Genomic DNA, 25,995 nt, shown 5'->3' on the forward strand with positions numbered 1-25,995 from the left:
TGCAACATATTATGTCTGTAATATATTACTCCCAAGCTAAAGACTGTTGAGGGGAGGAGGTTTATTTAAAATTTCGGTTGAATAAAGGGGATTTGAAGAACTTGTTGCTGGTAAGAGGGGATAGTTTTGATTCAGGTGAGAGAAGGAAATTTTTGAAGAGTTTAGGCTGGTTGCTGGCCCCTACTTTTGCCCTATGTGTGGATGTGTGAATGAGAACTTATTTCATTTTGTATCCGAGTGGGGAGAGCTGTCTGAATTGCGGAAGGAATGTTTTGGACGAGTGTTGAGGAGTGAATGGTGGTTAATTGAGTGGATGGCTGAGAGGAACGTATGGGCTATTAAACAGCTGCGTAAGTTTTTTGTTTAGGGATTAAGCACAGGGAATCATGTTTGACGGTGTCTTGTTATGGTTCTTATGATTGGTGTTTGCTGGTTAATATATTGAACCTTGGCGTGTGTTTTTTTTTGTTTCTGAAGTTGTATTTTGTTTCTGAGCTTTGTTTGTAGACTGTATTCTGTGTTGCTATGGCCCGCAGGCTTTTTGCAATAAATATTATCTTATCTATTCCTAGCCATGAAGGTATTAAAGATAATGGGATGGTAGATCTACTTGCTGCCAAGACTGCACCACTTAATCCAAGTAACCTTTTCACTAAAACATAAGCCATTAAGAAAGAATATTAATTAAGGCAGATTAAGGCAATTAATTAAGAAATGGCAGATCTACCAGCTGCTATGGCTGTCTGCTAAACCCTAGCACTTTACAGCATACCATTTGTAAATCTACTCGGTGACGTTAACATTTCCGCAACATAATTTCTGAGACTTCAGAAACTTCTAAAGTGATGATTCGAGATTCTAATGTATCAGATTCTAGTTGTTGTCCTCCATACTGTTTAAAATGTGTTTAAAAGTGCTTAGTTGTTGTCGTCCTTGGATATTCTCTTTGAACAAATTAATTGCTTTGCTAAGATTCTTGTTATCTATTAGCTATAATATTTTTATATACTATAAAAAATAAAATATTTTTCTATAACATTTTTATATAGATAAAATCAATCTTACAGAAAGGACAGTGCGTGTCTAAAAAATGAAAGCTAAAGTTGTTTGATTGTTCCTTTTGGTATGTCCTATAATTCTATGTGTAAGGATATTGTGTAATTTTGTCGATTTCTTTTTAAATTTTGAACTTGGCATCCTTTTTATAACATGCTCTCCCAAAATCAACTGCAGTTAGGGCCTATGGCTCCACCTGCATTCGGTAACGTTAATATTTTCCTGATCATCCGTTTGTTCTAACTTTATTTCTCGTCTACCAAATCTTAAGTGTTTACTATTTAAAAGATTGACAGAACCGAAAAATTTGTTTTTATTACTAGGGTTAATTGGCTTTTACACGGTGTCTGTAATAAACTTAGGAGAACTAGGATACTCTCGCTTACTTCCCGTAAAGTTTGGTTGATATGTCCTAATCAGAAGAATTTAGCAACCCCCCTCCCCCCAAAAAAGGAGTTGGATATGGGCTCTGATTCCCAAAATAAAAGGCTGGGGCTCTAGTCCTTACTTCTCACTAACTTTAGTTGGTAAGACAGCAATTCTATATGGTAGATATCATCAAAAAAAAAAAAAAAAAAAAAAAGTCCTTACATTCCCCAGAGGTCGAATTTTGTCTTGGACATTACCACTTATTTCCTATAAAGTTTGGTTGGGATCTATCAGTCTTTTCTTGTAGGTATCCTGATGACAAGAAAAGCGTCTCCACTTTACTCCCCCCTCCCTAATCCAGGATCATCTGAGAACCACAGATATATAAAAAAGGGTAGAGACCAGACCCTTCAAGCTTTCTCATTAACATGGAGTCACACTGAGTTTTGAAATAACAGTCGTAATTCGAAGAGTTCAGTAGAATTAGGCAAATTTGCTGTCATCATTCTTTCCCACACCATACAAAAGCAGTTTGACCTGTAAGCTAAAATCATGAAATTACGACCAATATTTGAAAAAATTAGCTTGTGGTACGATTAATGAAGGAATCTGGCCGGGAAATTTAGTCTGGCCCCTTTTCTTTTTTCTATCTATGCTGAGAGCTGTAGGATGCTTTGGCGTCTGTGATCAAATAGTCATAAATATTCTAATTTGTAGGCGTCTCCGTTCGACATTTTAAGACGCTTCGAACTATAGAAGCAGAGAATGATAAAACGTCTAGATTCTTTTCTCGATTCCGTCGTTCTTCACAAGAAAGGAAGTCTCTAACTGGAATAGATGCCGTCAATGCAAAGTCTCAAGAAGGCTTATCAAGTAAGAATTTGAATAATTTCAGTTGGTTAAACATAGTTGGGTGCGTGACAAAAGCGGGTATAATTAATTATAGTCGGTTGTTTGTTATAGTTTTATTTTCTAAAATACTGAGTGAAAAACAATCTGTGGCAATTGGGGAAGGGACTGCAATTTTAGCCTCTGAGTTTTTAAAAGTAAATAAATGTTGATTTGTTATCTGTTATTTTAAGTTGAAGTTAATAACAAATAATTAATGTTAATTGACTTTTGAAGCACACAATTGTTTGAACGATGGTAATTTGAAGCTTATGTTTTTAACTAATTTATATTTATAAATTGAGTGTGTCTCACTGCTACACTTTTATAAGAAATTGTGTTAGTTCGGAAGCATTGTATTCTCGAAACGATAGGGCGAAAATTATTTGGCGTATATGTATAGCGCAAATGTACAAAATAAAAACGTGACAAATTCTTAGTCTGCTTGCCAACATAACAGCCATCCTGTTTTTTTTTAGGGGGGGGGTATTGAATATGAATACAAAAATAGCAACACAAAATTTAAGGACAAAAAGCAGGTCAATTGAGTTAAACTGCTCAATCACCATTTAACTAATTAAAGCCGCCTATGCAGATAGTTAGACAAAATTATACCCAATTTTAAAAACTCATTTGTAGGCACAATGAAAGAACGTATTGGCTGTATTCTATGCTTAAAGTACCATTGATATCAAAATAGTGCCCTCCCCCTGGATCCATCGTAAGTCTTATTCATTCCTGCAAACTGCCTGATTTCTAAGATTTTTCTTTCAGTTTTTTTTCAAAATAAAGATGTTTTTTGGACAGTAGCACATTTTCATCGGTGTTGTACTGCGAAAATAAATTATGAAAATTAGTTGATTAAATTTAATAAAATAAATTTATAATTTGTCTAACTATTTATATATTTGTATATATAAATATATATATATATATATATATATATATATATATATATATATATATATATATATATATATATATATTATATATATTTGTTTAACTATTTCCGTATAAATTTACAAATTAACAATATGCTGATTTCTAAAGACAAATGCCCTGCAAAGAAAAGCTACACCCTCTTAAGCGGTTTTGTATTATAAGTTTTTAGCGTATTTTTTGCTTTTTTGTCCGTTTTATTTTTTATTTTATTTTTAAATTTTATTTTATTTATTTTTTAATAATTTTAATTTTTTTATAATAATAATAATAATATTTTTTTTAAATATAAATTTTTTATTTATTTATTTTATTTTAATATATTTTTTTAATATAATAATAATTTTTATATAAAATAATAAATTTTATTTTATTTATTTATTTTTATATTTAATTTTTTTTTTTATTTTATTATTTTTTTTTATCCATTTTTCTTGTTTTCTTGTACCTGTTGCAAACTGAATAATTGCACATGGAGGAGTAGTAGACTGGTTTAATAGCAAAAACTTGGCAGCCATCGCTGATTTGTGTTTCTTTACAACATATTCAAAATACACTCAAAAAATCAAACTACACTTGTAAATATAATCAAACTATAAATATTAACTCTTATTGTACATATCGACGAAAACCGGAACGAAGAAAATTACCATATCGGTTTGTTCTTGCTTTAACGGGAACTAACTTATCTTGCTTTCTTGTTCTTGATGGTAGAGATTGATCAGGTAGAACGTCACGGTGCTGAGATTTAGAAAGCAAGAACTTTCCAAAACTCATTATCAGAGTTTCTTACTGGTTTTGGAGTGACGACAGCCCTAGCACTTCTAGAGCCTTTCTGAAGGGGATGTCACGGCGGCCCAAGATGATTGATACCGCTCGCTTCTGAACCGATTCAAGCTCCTGACAAAGATACACTGTTCTAAGTGCTGAGGGTGCCCAAACAGGGCACGCATATTCCAGAATGGGGCGGACATACGTTAGGTATGCATACTTAATACTCTCTGTGTTCGCACTGAACCTACGCATACCGTTTAAAGTTTCCAGACTAGTGTTTGCACTTTTGACCATGTTTTCGATATGTACGGCAAAGTCTTTCATTAAAAATTGATTTTGCGATCTTTACTATTTTATAAAATATACATGGTTGTTTAAGTTTCCGCATAACTAATTTGAACAGTCAGATTTCATTTTCACCGTCTTTGGCACTTTATTTTTAGCAACTCCTGAATTAATGCCCGTCTCTCAGGAAGTATCAACAAATATTTTACTCGCGGAATATGGTTCTGAAGTATGGGTGTTCAGAAAAACGGAGGAGGATTTGCTAAATAATTTCCAGAGAAACTGCCAACGGATTGTTTTTGGTACCCGACGGAACGATCGTATCTCAAGCAGTACGCTGTGCGAAAAATGTGGGTCAATCCCGCTTTCTAGGGCTATAAAGAGAAAAAGGCTGAGATATTGAGAATACGTTCTGGGAATGAAGGATGAGAGATTGCCCAATATCGCTCTTGTCGGGCAACCGTCTGGGTCCAAACGAGAAGCAGGTATCCCGCGAATGGGGTTGGAGGATGTTGTAAGAAAAGACTTAAGGAAAATGGGAATTTTTTGGGAAGGTGTAAAGATGGAGGCTTCAAATAGATTGGGATGGAGGAAGAGCTCATCTCTGTAAATAGGCCCTGCTACTGAAATGTTCATTCGACGTGCTAAGCATCAGCAATGGCTCTGGAATATCCTTATCCAGGTTTTAAAAATCTGAATCAGCGTAAAAGTGGAAATGATCAGGTTGGCTTCTAAAATGCTGTGTTTTGTATTCTTAGATAGGTCTCGAAAAAAAAGTGTACTCTTTCATGGTAGTTTCTGGTTATTTGTGTTTGAGTTATATGAACTTGTTTCTACCTGTTTTGGGCTTCGGCATCGCTCTTTACTTTCCTTTCAGGTGATGTTAATTTAACATACCAAATCTATTTGTTAGTTAGATAGATAGATAATTTGTTGATTTGCAACAATTACATACATAAATATGACAAACCAGTGCGCATGCGTGGTGGCATACTTAAGCACTGACAATGTTACATACACTACGAAAATAAAAACTAGTACTGACAATGTTACTTACATTAGCACTGACAAAATAAAAATAAATCAAGCCAAAGTAAATACAAGCCTACAGCATCAACATAAGTATACAAAAAAAAACAAACACAAAATAATTTCGGGCAACACATTAAACACAAATCACCTAATTATTTGTTATTTATTTAAATATTTGAAAACCCGTCATAACTTACATATAAATCCGTCATACTTTTAATCCTCGCACCCAATAATTTTGACAAATTTCAACTTTACGATTATGTTTTGCGATTTTTTAATAAATAGTAAGTTTATTATTACTGAAAAAATTATTTTCATCACTGCGCCGTTAATTTTTTTAAAATAATTTTAAAAATTCTCGCTTATTGCTACATTCTCGTACTGATACTGGAATTGAGTTCCAAATTTTTGACCCAATATGACGGATGCTGAAACCCGCTGTCGGTTCCAATGCTAAAAGGAAATGAATATCTTTTTTAGAATTAATCACCAACTCCCTGTCACCAGAAGAACAAGCAAAATTGAAATCAGCCTTTGGAGAAGGTTACATGGTTGGGACAAAGGGCTTAACTGGTTCCAAGTCTAGAGAAAAGACAATTTTTTATCTGCAGGTTGTCTACTATGCCATGTCCATTGTACTGCTTTTCTACGTTCTTCGTGTTCTCGGTAAGTAAGATTCTGATAAATTAAAGCTCTGTCGATAGTTGTTTTTCTTTAAAGTGGGAAGTTACAATTAAAATATACGAAAATAATTTCACAGTAATACAGGCGCAGTAATAAGAAAATTTGAAAAATAATAGAACTAAAAAGGGATTTCTAGCCTAAGACTGGCACAATAATAACATAAAAAAGATATTTATTCGGATATTTTAAATTTTATTTATTTTTGCCCGTTTACGACAGATGTTTAACAGCCGTTTTTCTAGGAACAGCTCTTGTATTCCTTAAAAAAAAAGAAATTGTTTACAGAAATTGTTTTCCTTATAAAAGTACTAGATTTTAATTTTTTTTTACGTTTTTTTTCGAGACCTATCTTAGATTACAAAACACATCATTTTAGAAGCCAACCTGACAATTTCCACTTTTTACACTGATTCAAGGTTTTTAAAAAATAGATAAAGATACTGTTTTAAATCAAGAAAGATAACTTTACTTAGAAATGTTCTCATTTTCTTATTTATAGATTTTTTAAGTATTCGAGCTTCCCAGGGAATGCCATTATACCCGCCCCTGTTGGTACCTATGAACTCAAGAGAACATTTCCGAGAGATAGAGAGGTTTAAATACTTCAAAACAGAATCAGCTATTCATCCCAAATGGTTTAATTCCAAAAAGCACTAGATTTTAGATCATTCTTCAAGTTTCTCTTTGATACTGTAATAATATATTGCTCTGTTTTCTAGAGTAAATTTGGTTTAAGCAAAACAGATCGGAAGAAAAGCTTATGCTAAGACTGCCTCGTTATTCGAAGCAAAAATCAGTCATTTATGACTCGATTTATTAATAGTTGAAAAGAAAACTTTTACAAGCACTAAACGTTTACGTGCCCCATGAAACATGGCTTGTAGGGGGTTTCTCCCGTCATTTTATTCGCATTTTATTCGTATATAACGCCAACTTTTACTATTTGGGTTTATTTCTGCATAATTTGAAACTAGTATGTTACACTAGCTTATAAGCTGGTAATTCTTTTGTTAAACTTTAGTCATCAGTTGCCATTCATAATGAAAATAAATCTTTTACAAGCACCAACGTTTACGTGCCCCATGAAGCATGGCTGGTAGGGGAGCCTCACAAGGCAATGATAAGACAAGATGAATTCAATAAACAATAGACTAAATTATAAAATGTACAAAACAAATTGAGAGAAGGCTATGATAAAAGAAAGAAAGAAAGAATTAAATTAAATCAAGGGGGAAGAGTACAAAAGCTAGGAAAATCCCTGAATGCAATTTAATAGAAGAGGAGAAAGATCTAATAGAAGAGAAGAGAGACATAGAAGGATGTTTTGATAGAAGAGAGAGAAGTAACAATTTAGAGGATCAATAATGAAACGTGACAAATACAATAATTACACAATAAAAGGTAAATGTGGAAATAAAATGAGAAAGAGAAAGAGTAGAAAACAGAAAAGACCCTGTTGACATTAGGCCATGAAAAAAGAAAGAAAGAAAGAATAAAGTTAAATTAAGGGAGAGGAGTACAAAAGTTAGAAAGACCCGTGAATGCAATTTAGTAGAAGAGGAGGAAGAAATATCAATTGGAAGAATCTGTAAAAGATATGGCAAATAAAATAAACAAAACGCTAAATTACACAATACACAAAAAGGAAGAAGAAAACAGAAAAAGAGAAAAAACAATAATTTATACAAGAAAACCGTAAAAACTCTTAACAAAAGAAAAACAAGGAAAAAACAAAAAGAGAGAAAGTGGAAAGAACAAAGAGGATTGAGAAATATCAGTTGCTAGGATCAATAGTAAAATGAGACAAATATAGTGAACAATACACTAAATTACACAATACACACAAAAACGAAGAAACGAAGAAAGGAGAAAAAGAGAAGAAACAAAAATTTACGCTAGAATACATTAAAAGCTCTTGTAAAAGAAAAAAAAGGGATCAGAAACAGGTAATTCCTGGTCAAAATTAGACAACAACAAAAAAGGAAGAAAAAAAATAATGATGAGAAGTATAATAGTTAGGAAGATTCCTGAACATAATTTCAATAAAAGAGGAGACAGAAACATTAATTGGGAGACTGAAAATGGCCACTATGTAGTATAGTGCCACCTAGGGTGGCAGGGCTCCTACGGTGATAGAGCCAAATGGTTTATTTTACACAATTTGAAACTAGTATGTCACACTAGCTTATAAATTTATCTATTTATCAGTTTAGCTATTTGGCATTTTTTAGCAGAAAAGGCCAACTTTTACCAAACGGTCATTAACCTAAATAATTCTAATTTTTTCGTAATCCTGGAAACGACTTAGAGACACTTGGCAATCCAATTCTGAAATTAATATCTCCGTGAATGAATCAATTGAAAATACAATTCTCCAAAAACCCTTTGTTGCTAATCATATATCGTCAAGGGTCATGCTCATTTTTTTTTCCTTTTTGTAAAAATTGTTGAGTGGGTTTTTTATTTCATGTTACATTACCATTAAAAGTTTTATTCCTCAACCCCTCTCGTAAGTCGGGTAAAATTGACTAAATACTGTCTCATGGCGTCAATTAGGGAGCGGGGAGATGTTACCCCTAGATCCCCCCCCCATAGATTTTGAGGAATACCTACTTGTAAGTATTTTGATTGAAAATTGCTTTTTTCGGTATTTTCATAAAAAAAAATTAGAAGCGACAAATTTCCCCCCGCTGGATGTTGAAAAGTACAGTTTGCTCCCCCCTCCCCGTTAAATTTATATGAATTGATGAATTTCTGTGCGCTTTTCGTATGTTAAAATTTGACAGTTTATTCCCAAAGAGAACTACACTGTCAAAGGAAGGCTATGCTTTCTAAAGCTGTTAGTGGCCATGCAGTGGCCAAACTGAACATGTTAGCGGCCATGCTTTCTTAAGCATGTTTTCAGCTTACTTGTTCCTGAATTTTCTCCCGCGGTTCTTTTTTTTTCAAGTTTGTCCCCCACTACTACCAAAAACTGTACTCAAATTGTACAATTGTACTCCTCAAACCGTACTCCTAAATCTGTACATTAGGAGTTGCTTTTCGTTGAATTTTAATAGCGTTTTTTTTTTTCTTTAATTTGCATGGTAGATTAAGCAGGGACCATGTATATCACGCCCTGCTTGTTTTGGTTCTAGTCCTCGTCAGCCTCTGATCAGATCAGTTTAGTCTGCGTAATTTTCTGTTTAATAATTGCAATTCTTTAGATCATACAGAAATTGTTCATCTTTTTTTTTATTTGGTGAAAAAAAGTTGCAAGGTTACTTTGCTTTATTTAGATACGATGTTGACTTATATATATACATTTTTATAATAGGATATTTGTATAATTTTTGCCCCCAGAGGTACATTGTTTGGATCTTTTGTGATAGAAATAACCATCTTTAATTTTTGATTCAGTCCCAGGTTTGTCAGTCGGGGTGCTGGGGGATACAAAGGTAGTAGAGTTCTTTCTAATTAGTTTTGTTTGGAAAATGGCATCTGATCTCTAGAGTCACTATCGTACGAGGCCTCCTTTAACTCTACGATCATTTTGTTCCATATAATGAGGCACAAAAAGTAGTCACGTATCACTTTATTAAGTAAAACCTACTGCGATGAATGTTATTTCCTTTGACACTGTATTAATGTCAAAGTTATTGAAATGTCAATGGTATTTTCCTTGACCGTGCAAAATCATTAGTATATATTTGACTAAACTCCTTTTCATTTCAGCTTCAAAAATCTCGGCTTTGCGAGACAGTACAGGTATGTGCCTTATAAATGCGGGATGTTGCTATGACATGGACTAACTTGTTACTATTACTTGACTAATTGTCAAAACCAAGTACAGGCAATTATAAACTATACGTTGAACGTACTAAAGCTTCACGTACGGCACATCCGGTAAACTCTACTTTTAATTAATGAGAGTTATTACGTGTTTTTGTTGGGTCATTGTTGACCCAACATAGGAGCACAAACGTTCACTCCTTTGGGAGGGTGGGACGTCAATGAACCTTTCAAAGGAGGATCCCTGGAATTCTTCCTTCACTATCCCATGTACAGGTATGTATACAAAATTTCGGCTCTTCCTGTTTTATTCATTTCTTGCTTGCTTTGTTTTAGGCTCCATGTTTACAAAGCCCTCGAGAAGTAGCAGTGAAGTGTACCCTGAGGATCGAAATGTGACATTCGATGATGTAAAAGGCGCAGATGAAGCTAAAGCAGAACTTAAAGAAATTGTTGAGTTTCTACGGAACCCTGAAAAGTTTTCATCCCTTGGAGGAAAAATTCCACGGGGTGTATTGCTGGTTGGCCCACCCGGCACTGGGAAAACATTGTTAGCACGAGCTGTTGCGGGTGAAGCTGGAGTTCCATATTTTCATGCTGCTGGCCCTGAATTTGAGGAGATGCTTGTTGGCGTTGGCGCCAAACGAGTCCGAGAGCTTTTCTGTAAGTCCTCGTTTTATTATTTCGGAAGGTAAAATGTCCAAAATTGTACCCTGAGTATGAGGAGATGCTTGTTGGCGTTGGCACCAAACGAGTCCGAGAACTTTTCTATAAATCTTCGTTTTATTATTTAGGAATAAAAAATGTTCAAAATTGTACGCTGAGTTTGAGGAGATGCTTGTTGGCGTTGACGTCAAACGAGTCAGAGAACTTTTCTGTAAGTCTTTCATTTATTAATGAAATATTTTTTTTTATTATTAAAATGTCCGAGATCGTAATAGGTTAGGGAAGTTAGACTGGCAGGGGTTACACGAATCCCCCTAGAGGAATCGCAGAGGAATGTCCTTAAAAGGGAACAATGCGAAAATGTTGCGTTTTCTGTTGTGCAGTTATTTAGTCTGAAAAATGCTCTTTCCGCCTCCCTCCCTGCAAAAGGTCTAGATTTTGTAATATTTCCCTTTAACTTTGATAAAATCTACTTGTAGTATTTGCTTTCTCAAATCTGGGATTTTCCACCAAAGTTGAAGAAAAATTCTAATAGATTTTATAAAAAAGTGAAAACTGTGTTGAACCCCAAAATAACCCCTTGAAACAGACAGAGATAACCAATAATAAAAGGGAGTAGCCATCCTTTCAGTCCCTCTTCTTAATGCTTGAGCATCATTACTGCTTCACTAAAAACGCTAAAAAAACATAAATAAGAAAGACACCTCTGAATCATAGATGGCATATAAGACGTCAAATCGACGTTCCAGTTGATATTTTTTTTTTTTACTGGATTAAGTAGCAAGGCAGTCTTGCTGTAGCTGAGATTGATTTCTGGGCCCCATGTTTCCAAGCAGAGCCTCTATCCATTTTTCTATCACAGGGCTCCCTTTTTAAACAATAGACTATCATCTCCAGTAGCCTTTATAGTACGGGCCATGGAGCCTTATGAAACGGGCCATGAAACTGATCTAAAATGGGTGAGAAAAAAATATTTTTGCTCCCTCCGCACAAACAAACCTTTTGGGGTATCCTTTCAATAGTTCTCAAAATTTCTTAGAGTTTTGGTTTCTATCGACAATAGTCAGTCTTCATTTACAGCTTAGTAAGACTGAAACTGTTTGTCAAACTGTTTGATCCAAGGCGCTCTTAAATTTGAGATCGGCTACTACTCCCTCTTTCAACCCTCCCTTTTTAAAATTCAAGTTTAATATTCGTAAAATAATTTTTCGGGAAGGATTATGAATCATCCCTGAAACAGCACATCCCTCCAAATATTTATTTGGATGGGGGTCTGAAATATCAAAAATTTATTAGTTATTGTTTCATTTTACGGTTTTAAGGTAGGCCATAATATTTTTTTAGGGATGTGTTACGTGAACACATCAATATCCCTGGTTAACAACAAGGAATTGCAAAATGTAAATAGTTAGTAAAATGAGAAATATTTACATTGAAGTTTTGATAAAAACGTAGCTCGTGGGTTCTGCCCCTCCCCCCTCCTCCACTGTGAAAATTTTCCGCCGGTGCTTATGACTCCCCTGCCTCTTTGCTATTTGTGTCGTTAAGCGTAAGAAAGTAATTCTTTATGTTACGGTGAAAAACTTTTATGCATTAAAAGGGGAACCATCACCCCGCAGCACCCATATTACAGGATGAATCCAAAAATATTCCCACGAATTAAGGGCGATTAGAGATAAACTTCACCCCCTCCCGTCCCGTAAAAAGTCATATCTATTTGAAGGTTCGTGGGGCGTTAGAATATTTGGGAATAATAACGGATTTTTTGGAGCTTCGGGCACCCCCCACTAGCCTGCTAAAAGATACATAGCGCCCTTCTATAATAGGTGTTGTGCACGTATGTAATTTTATGGAGCCTCAAATGAATCAACTCATTTAAATGAAGTTGTAAAATAATTACCTATATTAATGATTTGTATGGACTGGGTGCACCTCATGATAGCGAATGTGTCATTGCATAACAATACTGCCAGTGAACTGGGAAGCTCGATGTATAGTTTTTTGATGCTTTCAAATCGATTGCCTATCTCTGAATTTGAAACGATTATTTTTTGGTTTTCTTTGGGACAAAATTATTGTATTGTGCCACAAAATGGCACTAGTCTTTGGTTTAGTCTTTGATTGAGTGATTTTTTTTATTAGTTTTTGACGATTTTCGAGGACCATGGGCTGGACATAATCATTAGGATTATAATTGGTCCCCCAAATATAATTATTCTCCAAAATAAATACAAAATTTCGTATTTTTGTAGATAGGGCCTTGAAAGTCTGCTATAGGATTCTCGGACATTTGGAATTTGATGGTTTAATTTTTATCAAGATCACTCGCCTTTTTGGGCGTTTTTTGCTCCTTTTTGAAAATCAGGCAAATTTTTGCAGGCTCTTAGCTTTTGATTGGTAAAATTAAACTTAACGAACATTATACATTTGGAATCAGGATAAAAAGCGACCACTTTGACTTATCTATCGCTATCGAAACTCTGTTTTTTATGTTTTTGATTTCTTTTGAGCCGAGTCGCACCTTACTTACAGTTCGTTACCACGAGCTGTTTGATACGAATATCGACTGAATGAAAGAATGACTGAGCAAAATTACATAAGTTTTCGTGCTTGACCTTGAATTTGATGAAAATTACATATTTAGAATCACTATTTTTTTTGGGGGGGGGGGAGGAGGTGCACCACGGCTCCTAGGTATCTTAGAGACCTCTTCTAGGAAACTAGTTATTGAGGTGGAAAGTTTTATGAAGAATGTTTTAAAGGCTCGTAAGTTATAATTTCACAGTATTCAGTGTTATTGTTGATTTGCTCCTTTTTTTCTGTCTTTTTTGTGTGTATGGCCACTGGCTTTTAAATGTGCGTATATATGGTGGCTATTACCCTAAATTGACGTGTTAACTGATCGAGACGAATGCGGAAATACTCTTTTTCCAGACAAGATCTTTATCCGTTTAATTTATTTCTTATATAATTCATGTTTTATAATTTTTATTTGTTTTCAATTTTAGCTGCTGCAAAAGACCGTGCCCCTTGTGTCATTTTCATTGACGAAATTGACAGTGTTGGCGGAAAGAGAACAAATTCAGCATTGCATCCATATGCCAATCAAACTATTAACCAGCTTCTTTCGGCGATGGACGGGTAAATTATTGCCTATTAATTTCTAATTAAGCTAGCTTTTTGTCCATTTAGTTTGATTAAAATTACGTTTGTATCCAAGATTTTTGTTTTCGGGGGTAGGGGGAATCCAAAAGAATTTATTAGCAGGGGTTATATAAATGCAATTTTTTTTTGGGGGGGGGGTATTTAAGGTATCTTTTCTTGCATTTTTGAATCCAATTTGCGGGTCGGAATTTTTTTTTTTTTTTGGGTAAAAAAGAATAGTCTAATTTTACCTGCATTTTAACGAACAGTTTACAAGTCGGATAAACTTTTCAGGGCGTGGGGGGTGTTGGTCAAATCCAGTAGCCCAATATGTTATAGCGTCTGGAGGACGACTTCTGTATCGTGATCGCCCCATGATTTCATTTTTAGTCTTAAAGATCTCAATCCCCCCCCCCCATTAAGCACAAAATTATTATTTTTAGGCAGGTTTACCAGCCCCTGTGTGCATGGCCGGGGCTTTACATGTTTGATTAATTACTGAACTAATGTTTCGTTTTGTGTATCATAGTATGGAATCATCTTGAGCTGATTCGACTCATTCCTCCACAAAGAAAAATGGTGAGGGGGCGGTGTATTCTCATAAGGTATGCCTGATTTCTTTTTTAATGAAACCTGCTAAAAAAAAATCGGCATAATTGGGCTTTAAAAGTTTCAGTATTGGGCCTAAAAACTCAAACATGGCAACGCACGTGATTTTTAGTTTTTTTTTTACTCCCTCTCCTCTACCTGATTCCTTTTCTCTTTCTTTTCTTTTTCTCTCTCTCTTCCACCTCCTCTCTTTCTCCCCCCCCCCCGGTCTCTCGTTATCGTTTTCAAAATTATTGCTATGCGCGGTATTTGGTGGCTGTAACCACTATTCATTTTTTAGCTTGACTAAAAACTAGTTAAAATAAATAACTAGTACTAATAGCTATTTAAGTCCTTAACTTTTAATGAAGTAACAGCTATTTATTTTTTATTTATTTTTTAAAGTTTGTAAAAATGTTTCTATTTATATTTGTGTTTGTTAAATCGGCTATCGTAGCACTCAAAACGAACGCTAAATTATGTTGATTTACACCCATAAAGAAAACACAAAAAAAAGAGTCACTTGATTAATGCACTTGGAAACAGGTCATTTGGGGGGGGGTTGTCGCTTTTCGTTCGGCGCCTCACGGGCTGTAGCTTATTCTGACGCCTGATAAGCGGCCTGACCGATGCTGAAGGTGGGAAGGTTTTACTAAACATATTCTAGTATTTTCATTTATCTAATTTATATGTAATATTTTATCTACGTAATTTATAGGTAAATTTACCCAAATTTTATGCAATATATAGGTAAATTAACTTAACATTAGACAGTCTTGTACTATTCTGTTTATTCAAGCAATTACTTTATTTGACGCTACTAAACTGGATACGGTAACTTTGTTTTCATTCTATAGCTGAAGTTCTGCTTTGTCTATCAACCAACTTATGTTTTGGAATTGAATTTTTTTTATTGAAAAACATGTAAAATTTGAGGTTGAAAAAATGCCAAAATATGGAAATTTTCCTATATTTTGAGGAGGTCTCTATCATTTTCTAAGAAGAAATCTAATAAATCCAATAATATGTCTTGGTTTATTTAAATAACTATCACAGCACTCAAGAATGATTGCTAAATTATGCCCCTTTTACAATTACAATGAAATTGAAAAAAAAAACTTTGCTTGTTAAATGCATTAATGAAATAAAGCAGGGAGGAATTTTTACAAATCTGTTCGCACGGGACTTGACGAATGTTCCCTGATCAGCGCGGAAGTTAGTGCCACTTTGCTTAGTCTGAGAGGACGCAGGTTCAAATCCCGATGTACCCAATTCCTTCAGTTTGGGACGGGGGTCAGTGGCGTGACTCTGTAAGCTTAGCCATAGTCGACCCAGCTCTAAATGGGTACCTGGAGAAATCTGGGGAAGGTAAACAGGAAGGGTGTGCGAAAGCACAGGATGGCTGGCCCCCAACCCCCCATTGCACTTCCTGGCTGAAGGGCCAAGAAACGGAGATCAGCACCGCCGGTAGGGACTGTAAAGTCTAATGCCGTATCCTTTACCTTTTTACCTTTACTGTTACGTCATCTCTTTGATTGAACAAATTGGGCAAGCTTTGGAACTCTAGGGCGCATTCGTAGATGATGTGGTGGTGTCCCAGTATTAACTTTAGTAGCTGTGTATTCAGTAGTATTTTCGTAGTTGCGATCAAATCATAGCTATGAAATAATTTCAGGTTTCATCCAAACGAAGGTGTTATTGTTCTTGGTGCCACCAATAGACGTGACGATCTAGACAAAGCGCTTCTTCGACCTGGTAGATTTGACATGGAAGTTCAAGTCCCACCCCCTGATTTCAGTGGTAGGGTTGACATTCTCAAGTTGTATTTGGGAAAGGTCAAGACCGGAACTGATGTAGTTATTGAGAAGCTTGCTCGAGGGACGACAGGATTCACTGGAGCAGATTTGGAAAATTTAGTCAATCAAGCTGCAGTCAGAGCTGCCATGGATGGCGCTATTGCTGTCACTATGAAGCATTTGGAACACTCTCGTGATAAGATTTTGATGGGTATGGTTATGGTCTTCTCTCTTTTTTTATCCAATTGTTTAATCCTCTTTAAATTGTTACTTTCCAAAGTTGATCTCTATCGTGCCGCAGTCGATCCGCTCTTCGTCCTGCCATAACATTTTTATTTTAATAAGGTGTCAGTTATGTGGAAATTTTGTATTGAGAAGCTTGAAGAATAAAATTATTGCTATTGTTATTACATTACCCTGGATCCGGTTAAAGATATTTTTTTTCATCCTTAGCGTACAGTGTTACAGGCAATTTAGCGGAACTATTTTAGGGGTCTGGCCTAGAATTCTGATTTATCGAATTTAAAGATAAGTTTGAAATAATTGAAGTTGCGATCTTGGTATTACCTTGATGGCAATGGCCAGTATTGCTTCTGTTTATATCCTATTATTTTAGATATTTGTTTTCTGAGTTGCTGTCTCTCCTTTAAATGGTATTTTAGTCCCTGGTGTCCAGCCTTACAGGCTATTTATTAAAACTGTTTTAAGGATGTGGCCTAGAATTGTCATCTATTCGAAGTGATAGCAAAGTCTGAAATAGTCGAATCTGTGGTCGCACCAAGAGAGGACGGAGCGCTACGCGGTTGGCTGATCTTTTGGTTCTCATAATATTGTTTCATGGATATGGTTATGGTTTTCTCTTTCTTTTTGAAAGCATTGAAATGTAAAAAAAAAAAACACTAAAAAAGCTAATTTTATTTCAAAGTTTCGTTGTAATAAATTCGTTGCTTTATTTTATATGTATATTTATAGGTTTATTTTTATTTCATTATAATAGGTTTATTATAGGTTTATTTTATTCCATTGCAATAGTTCTATCGTTGAAATTAGTTTCAGAATAAAAATGATTCTAAGACAAAATCATTAGATGTAAGAATTTTGGTGAATTTTTGGATAGTCGTAATTACGGAACAAATTTTACTGTGCATTATTATATTCATGAGCTACAGAAAATACTTTCTTGAAATGTTGGCATTTTTCTACATACAGGGGGGGGGGCATGTGAGTTCTCATTATTGTCTTATAAGTTGAAACAGGTTGTAAGGAGAGGCTACTTTATTTTGTGTCAGTAATTGATACAGCAGGTACGATACCTATATAGAACCAGGTAGGCATCACTAATGAATCATCACTAGTTTTGGTGGGTTTTTCCTGTGTTTTTTACTGCTATGTCGAAGTTTTTCAGGAATTTATATTCATTAATCTGGGTTTTCCCAGCTACACCTTTATGCAAAAACAGTTGTATTGTTTCATCTGCTTTTTTTTGTCGCAGGCTCATGAATTATAAAGGTTCGCCAGCCGTTATAAAAATTTTGCATTTTTGAACTTTGTTATGTGAGGCCTCTTTCTGCCGTCTAAATTGTTGCTAACTATTTTCTGTTGACATGGTTAAACAGAATCGTTTTACTGGTAATCCGTGGAAACCCATTAAACGGATGGGAAACTTAAAAATAGGCTCTAAAGAAAAAGACAAAAAAGAGAATTTCAAGCTCTAAAATAATTTTAGTTTTGATTAAAATGAGGCACAAAACTATAAAAAACAAGACATTCATAGCTATTTTCTCGCTGTCCCAAATACAGATACTATAGGACATTTTGAAACTTCTAGGATGATTTTCATCCAGGAGTATATCCAGGGAGAAGGGGTATTGGGTTGATTCCTCCTCCCTTTGGAAGTATTTCTCCGACTCGTAAATTGGTCGACTCGTAAAAAGACTATTTCACCTAAAAAACTAAAAAAAAAATTCTGCGACTCGTGAATTGGTCTTTAAAATGAATGCAGGTAAAAATCTCTCCCCCCCCAAAACAAAAATTGAAAAAAATATTTTAGCTAACATTCTTTTGGTAAACCTCTCCTCCCTCGAATAAGATCCTGGATATGGCCCTGTTGCCAACAATTGTTTGCCAAGTTGTTCTCAAGCAGAGTTCGGTATGGCAATATAGATCAGGAAGATGAAAGTGTGTTTCAGCATGAGGAGCTTAGAAATCCAGTTTTGGCAAATATCTCAAAAATGTGAAATGCCAATTATGAACTTTGGGGCCCGGAAGCAACAGTTTCTTGAAATGAAAAAAAGATGCATCGTTTATTTAAATTCGATGATTTTTTTCATAATTAGGCCGTAACAATCCATCAATGATTTTTCGGAGTGTTAGAGGCTCCACTAACAATTGTTGTTTACAATTTTCATTTTAGGTCAAGGAAACACAATTGTTAGGAAAATTACTTCCGATGCTTTTTTATTGTTTTCATTTTTTAGGATGGTGGGAATAAGCCCCTAATATTTGTTTTTTTCAGGTCCTGAAAGAAAATCCAGAATTCCAGATCAAGAAGGGAACCGAATCACTGCCTTCCACGAGGCTGGGCATGCTCTTGTTGCTCATTACACTAAAGGGTGTGACCCCCTTCACAAAGTCACCATTATCCCTCGTGGTGTATCCCTTGGTCATGTAAGTATAATATCTTTTATAGGTTGTGTTTTAATTTAAAAGTCTAAACCTAGGCCGGAGCCGGATTGTCCACGAGGCTGGACATGTTCTTGTTGCTTATTACACTAAAGGGTTTATCCCTTGGTCATGTACGTATATTATCTTTTATAGGTTCTGTCTCAATTAAAAGTCTAAATCTAGGCACTGCATCAATCTAAAGAGCGGGATTTGTCGACAATGAGGTTGAAGAGTGAACTGAAGTAGCGGGAAGTTAAGGGGGCACTCTTCCTATCCTCCCTCTCTTCCTATCTCTTGATAAGTAGATACTATAGCCCGAAGAAACCCGATCCATAAATAAATGAAATCAACACAAAAAGCTAAGAGGGCATTTTTTTTCAATGCGAGTTTAAAATAAGATATTTATTTTTCTTTGTTTTACGAAACTTGTTTTTTTAGTTTTAATTTCTTTTTAGTCTAGAAAATTTATCAAAATTGTTTGCTTGAAATTTAGACATCAAACTTAAACGAAAAATAAAAAATTAAAGAAGAAGCCTAGCCTCCTTTTCTCCCTTCGGCACTCGCATATGGTACATGTTTTCATCGGGCTGGTTCTACTTTTGTATAGCCTTACTAACAGCCTTATAGCCTTACATAACCTTACTTACATGAAAATAGCTTAAACACATGAAAATGTTATACCACTGTCATTTTTGGATAATAACTTAAATATATACAAATATTTATAAATACCATTTTTAAGGTACGACATTTTCAGTTTTCATCGATTCTTTATTTTTGATGAGTTAACATACATATATTTACGTTTTCACGGCTCAAGAATGATTTGTTCAAAATTTTAAGTTTCTAGCTTGAATAGTTTAGCTTGTATGTTTGGAACGTAAGTTACGTTCATGTTAATAATAATAATAATAATAATAATCTTTATTCTTTCCCTTTATCACAATGCAATAACATGGGTATCGTCAAACAAAAAAAGAAAATAGAAAAACGCAAAAAGACGAAACATAAAGAACACACATGATGAGCTATCACTTCGATTTGAGGATATTGTCGTTGTAGTGCTTCACGAAGTATGGAACGAAGGAGTTTAAAAATCTTGTCGTTGAGTGTGTAGGCGGGCATTCTAACAGTTCTTTTCCCTCTTTAAAAGTTGCCACCCTCGTCTTTTGTGCGTGAGTTACTGAAGTAAACTGAGGCAGGATATCTCGGTGCGTTGGGGACTTCAGGATGTCGGCTCCAAACTTCATCAGTGTTTCGTGCCTCCTTTCATCCAGGGTTGGGAGCCTGAGTTCGCTCAAGCTTTCTTCGTAGTTTTTGTAATTTGATCCAAGAATTATTTTGCAGGCTCTTGTCTGAATTGTTTCAAGCTGACTTCTGTCTTTCTCTGTGAGCGATGGGTGCCAGACAGGACAGCCATACATGACTATGGGCATTACATAAGTTTTGTAGCACGAAAGAAGGAGTTGTTCTGTCATTCCAAACCTTTTGAGATTTGCAAAGGATTTTAGAAGACCAGCTGCTTTTGCTGTGATCTGGTTGATGTGATCTCCGAACCTAAGATCGTCACTTAGTGTGATGCCGAGTATATTAACTGATTTCTTTGTTTGGAGAGGTGCAGGTTCGTCAATGCTCTTCTTCTTTAGGAAGTTGACACGCAACACACAGCTTTTCTCAAGACTTAGCTGGAGCTTCACTTGATCAGCTTGATCCCGAAGCTCTGCAACCTGGGGCTCGAGTTGGTCGTGTGTTTTTGGAAGGAATCGTAGTAGACTTATTGAACAGTCGTCTGCGAACTTGTACCTTTGTTTATGTTGTCTCATCAGTCGGTTGATTACAATGACAAATAAGATGGGACCTAGCTTGCTTCCTTGGGCTGCTCCACATGTGATGTCTTGGAAGTTGGATGCTTCCCCGTTTTCAAGTTGTACGCACTGTTGACGACCAGAAAGGAAACTTGCGATGATGCACAGCAGAAACTGCGAGACCTCCAGGGCACGGGCTTCATTGATAACAGTCTCGTGGTCAAGGAGATCGAAAGCTTTCACGAAATCAGAAATTATTATATCAGCAAGGGCCTCCGAAATCTCTAGATGCTTTAGTAGATCATGAAGTAATCTGACCAGATAATGTGTTGTGCTGTGCCCTCGACGAAAACCGAACTGCATAGGGTCGATTTTATGTTCTACTTCTGCTAGTAGCCACTGTAGAATAAAGTCTTCAAAGACTTTCGAGATGATGGGCGTCTTCGAAATCGGCCTAAGGTCTGACGGTGAGGTCGGTGATGTTTTCTTCGGAATAGGTGTGATATATGCCTTTTTTAACTTATCTGGAAAAACGCCTTCCAGTAGACACTGGTTATACATCATAGCCAATGGCGTGGCCAGGAAGAGGAGCATGCGTGTATCAGCCTTATAGGAATTTCGCCAGGGTAAGAGGCTTTCCTAATATCTAGGTGTTCGAGTTTTTCTTGGACCTGGGAAACTGTGATGACAGGGATGGTTTCAATCGGACCATTCTGTGGTAAAGTATTGAGGGGAGGCTGTTGGCGGCAAATATTTGAGAAGTGGGCATTAATTATTTCTGCGGTTAAATTCTTTCCTTGCTCGTCCTTCAGAATGGATTTTGACTTCTGCTGTCCCATTAACTTCCGTACAGTTGTGTGGAACTTCCTTGGATCACTGGCTGACAACCTAGCGAATATTTGGTGTCCATACAGACGCCTAGCTTGCTTTAGTAGTCTCACTACTATATTTCTCTTCCGTTTATATTCATCACAATGGGGCTTTGTCTTGTAAAGCATGTCTCGCTCTCTCATTGCAGCTTTTATGTTCGGGTTAACCCATGGTTTGCTCTGTGGCTTAGTTGTAACTCGCTTCTCAGGGAAGAATCGTTCGTACTCTCGAGTCGTTTTCTCATAGAAGAGTTCGGTCATGCTGTTTGCATTTTCGTCTTTGAAAAGGCGGAACCAGCATACCGACTTGAGCCATTCTCTGTAGCCAATTATGCCTTCCTCTGTGAGCGGACGGTAAGTGAACTGGGTTGGTTTATTAGGTTCCACTGCTGACTTTGGTCGCAATAGAACAGTTGCGTGGTCGCTGGTTGAGAGTGGTGCTTCCGCCGAGGGATCTAAGTAGAAATCACCAAGTGTAGTGAAGATCAAATCGAGGGTGTTTTCTCCTCTTGTTTTTACATTAACTATTTGACGAAGGGCTGTAGAGCTCTCGATCCAGTTCGGCTTCAGGTCGTTGAAGTCCCCGCAAAGAAAGATTCCAGCATATGGGTATTTAGATCTGATGAGGTCGCAACTTTGTTGGAGATATTCCACTAGTTGTCGCCGGTATGGTCCTCTTGGAGGGAAATATACTGTGGCATATATCAGTGACGACACTTGACAAGGTAGGCCTTTTGGTCGTGCCCAAAGCCATGAAACTTCGATGTGATGGGTCTTTGGCACTGAGACATCCAGGATCGTGTGAGGCATGTTTTCTTTGCAGTAGAAACCGACACCGCCACCGTGCGTCATAGGCTCACCTGATGCGCTGCAGCGTGGGGAAATATAACAGGAGTCCCCGTCGATAATGGCCAAAGCCGAAGACGAAATCCATGTTTCTGTCATACACATGACGTCAATGTCGCGTTTCCTTAAGAAAACTTCCATATCTTCTGTCTTGTTGTTGAGAGAGTGAACATTCGACAGGGCTATTGTTGGAAAGCGGTAAGTTTGGGTTGGCTTCGTATTGAAAACTGTTTTCTTTTTCCCTCTTTCCAGATTGCAGGAAGAAGCATCAGGAGTCTCTAGACTTAGACCTTGAGTATTTATTGAGGTGGAGGTGGTGATGATGCAGTTTGGATTTGTTTTGATTTGCTGTGGCCAGGGGAGTCTCTTTCCGGGTAGAAGGTTATTTGACAGAGTCGATTTGGTTTGGGATTTACCTGTTTTCTTCCCTTTTTGCAGGTTGTCGTGGTGATTGTCAGATGGGCTCCTCAAGTTGCAGAACGCTGGGCTGGAGCTTTGTTGGTCTTGCTCCCCATTTGACAGATTATATGGTGGAGGTATGTTTCTGTAGAATTGGCACCAAGAAGGTGACAGCTCAGATAACGGTGGGTTGCGGATTCCTGGCCTTTTCATAGTTATCATTTGTAGAGTTGATGGCGGGGGTGTCAGGCGGTAGTAGTCAAGTAACATATTATTCACTGTTTTGTCTATGGTTCTTTATTGCTAGTGTTGTGTTTGATCTGTTGCTACTCGCTCATGGATGGCATTTTCAATTCTTTTGAGATTCCTTCTTTCTGCTTGAGTCTGTAGCTGGAGTCGTGTAAGATCAGGCCCTATGTAGATCTCACAGCGGGTCTGGGGATCTGTAGAATTTCGCAATATTCTGGCATTTTTCAGAATGGTATTTCGTTTGCCAAAGTTGAAGCGTCATCTCGGAGCTTTACAAGGAGCTTTCTTGGTTTGTCATTTTCTCTTGTTCTTCCTAGTCGCCTAGTCTCAATAAAGTCATCGATTTCTAAGGTGGCTCCTAAGCTGTTCTTTCGGCAAAGTTCAATGATTACTTGTGACTCTATTCCATTAAGATTATCAGACTCAGGAATTCCCGCTATGACTAAGTTATGTCGTTTTTCTTCCCGCAATTGCTTCTCCTTTTCAGCTAATAGAAGCGTTTCGATTGAGTTGGTCACGTAGGCTGCAGTTGGTATACTTGCACCAAGACCGGCTGCTCCATTTTGAGCCACATGGAAATACAGTGCTTGATCGCCGGAATTTAGGGTTGATCGTCCCTGTTCATTTGGATTGACGGTTTTCGTGCGATCTGCCATTGTCCTAACTTGTAGCTGCAGATGGGCTACATTCTGCTTGGAGCAGGATGAACACTCGTATCGAAACAAGATTGATTTTGGGTTATGAAGTTTCATCGAAAGGACAATATCAGAGTTTATTCCACGGCAGGAGGCTTCTGGCTTCTGTCTGGGTGTGGCAGTAACTGCAAGGTTCGCTACGAGATTGTATGGTAGGGGTTTCGTGAACCAAAGGACTTTCACCGATGATCAAGGGTTCATTGTTGTCTGCTGTAGGTGACGGATGCACAGGAGAAATGTAACCACTTCGTGCAGGTACGGCATTGAATTCCGCCTTGAGCTCTTGTAACGTTTTTCTTACATCTGAGACATGGATCACCAGCCTTTTCTCAGAAAGCTCGTGTATACTGTTGTTTCACTATTCTACAATCAGTTCGCCGGCAAGCACAAGTCGCTACCTATAGGACAGGTTAATAATAATCTGAAGAAAATCTATTTCAAATCCACGCACCAAGCACTGAATGAATACCCAAGTTACTGAAATAATCCAAGAACAAGGGAAGCGTAAGGACCCCCTCACCTATTCCCCGCAATTTACGGGTAACTGAATACCGGCGGGTACAATACGGCACTTCCGGGGGGTTCCTTCCCCTCTTCTGCTTGTTTTGAGAAAAAATCAGCACTTAATGAAAGGTTTCTCCAAATGTAAAAGATAAACGAATCAGTGTAATTAATCTGCGGACTTTTGGAAGACAGATACTTGGCAACTATAGACCGGCGCTATATGAAAAGCCACAAAAATATTGCTATATGAAAAAGGCAATGTAGATGGCGAGCTGGTCAATATGAGAAAAGAGATGGCGCTGATAAAAACATCCAGAGAAAAAGACCTATACTAGGAATTGGAGAAGGTGTCTCAAATTCTCCTTATCTAAAAATCTATCTCTATAGTGTAGAAATCAATATGAAAAAACCTCAAAGTAATGCAGAAGCTTTATCCCATTAACAGCAAAGAATCAAACTCAACCACAATCACCCTCTTGCGGCTGTACGGCAAAGTTATTCTCTACGGCTGCAGTGCGTTCGCGGTTCTGTGCGTGAGTGGCATTCAATCTGTATCAAGCAGAGCCAAACGAAGCCATTTTGAGTGCGCTGTTGGTTTTGTGCACATCGTAGCATTTGTTTGTAAGGGCTGAGCTGGTTAGAGATACCGTCTCTTGTTTAAGTTTAATCAGTGGATTCGTTTTCTGTATGCGAGAAGTGTTAAATCAATGTCAAAGTAAAGAAGTGTCAAATTCATCGACGTTAACCTGTGAGGTTAACGAAGGCAATGCGATAAAACTTTGGTTATCTATGGTACCTGTGCAACCAAACAGCAATTGATGGAACGGAGGCACACTTTGTCCCCGGGTAAGGTTGGCTCCCCTAAAAATAAACCCCTTGAAATCTCGGCAAGTCACATACTCAGTGCTTTGGGACAGAGAAGACGGTTTGCTGATAGATATTTAGCTGCGAAGTCAAACAAAGAATAAAGAAGTTTATTGGGATACAGTATGACAGGAAATTTGGCTCCACCTCCAAGAAAAAATACTCCCCTTCCCACGTAAGGTCCTCTAGATAATTCAGTCCTGGTAAAATTTTCTCCGAGCAATTGCCCTTAACATCTCCACACGTAAAATTGTGTCGGCAAAGAGAAAGACAAATAAAAAGGATTGCGTATAAGAATTCTGGGAAATTTCCCTGATAAGCTTACCCCACCCCCTGAAAATTCTCTCCTAATTGAAGATTTTCTCTGCGGAAAATCCCCCAGCAGGAAAATAAGTGCCGAGAAATGCTCACAAAAGGCGTGATTTTCACTCATGACAATGCGCGACAACACTTGCGAAGGTGACAAAAAGAAACTCTTACGGGACTTCGTCTGAGACGTTTTAACCCTCCTCCGTTCAGCTCTGACCTTTCCCCTAGCAACTTTCCATTTTTTTTCTCCATCTGAAGTCTTCCTTTGGAGGTCAGCGCCTCAACAGGGATGAAGAGCTGAAAGAACATATTACTTCATGGATGACTGCACAGGTGGCAGTATTCTACGAAGAAAGTTATATAAAAGCTTGTACAAAGCTTTGACAAATGCCTGGATAAGCATCAAGGCTATGTAAAAAAAAAAAAAAAAAATACAAGGCTGTAGGTTTTTGTGCAATAAATTTCTTTTGTCAATCTGTGCTTTTTTTTCCGCAACAGAATTTAGTTTCCATAGGGCAAGGAACTTTTTTTTTTAACATGAAATTCATATAGTCACCCAAAGAAAGGAATGGGGAAAATAATTATACATTTCCAACACTCTTAATAAAGTAAGAATTTTTTATCTAACATGTAAGTTTAAAATGATTAATATTTAATTTGAGGTTCTTTTATTTACTTTTAAGAGCTACACTTCACAAATAATTTAGCAACTACCCCAGACTCTAAAATAAACAGTTTGAACATTTCGTTGATACATAAGCCAGTATCATATTCGTCATTTTAGTTATGATTTTAT

The 25,995-nt window shown here is 36.8% G+C and overlaps 1 protein-coding gene across 1 annotated transcript in view; it reads left to right on the plus strand.

The window, feature by feature from the left end:
* The window catches only part of LOC136038255 (ATP-dependent zinc metalloprotease YME1L-like), a 54,181-nt gene that overhangs the window by 12,936 nt on the left and 15,250 nt on the right, over window positions 1-25,995 (plus strand). The window contains exons 4-9 of the mRNA XM_065721372.1: window positions 2,143-2,298; window positions 5,827-6,012; window positions 10,138-10,464; window positions 13,476-13,608; window positions 15,875-16,206; window positions 18,511-18,662. Of these exons, the coding sequence (XP_065577444.1) occupies window positions 2,143-2,298; window positions 5,827-6,012; window positions 10,138-10,464; window positions 13,476-13,608; window positions 15,875-16,206; window positions 18,511-18,662 (1,286 nt within the window). The remainder of the gene's footprint in view (window positions 1-2,142; window positions 2,299-5,826; window positions 6,013-10,137; window positions 10,465-13,475; window positions 13,609-15,874; window positions 16,207-18,510; window positions 18,663-25,995) is intronic.

This window comes from Artemia franciscana, chromosome 17, assembly GCF_032884065.1.
Source record: "Artemia franciscana chromosome 17, ASM3288406v1, whole genome shotgun sequence".
Taxonomy (NCBI): Eukaryota; Metazoa; Arthropoda; class Branchiopoda; order Anostraca; family Artemiidae; genus Artemia; species Artemia franciscana.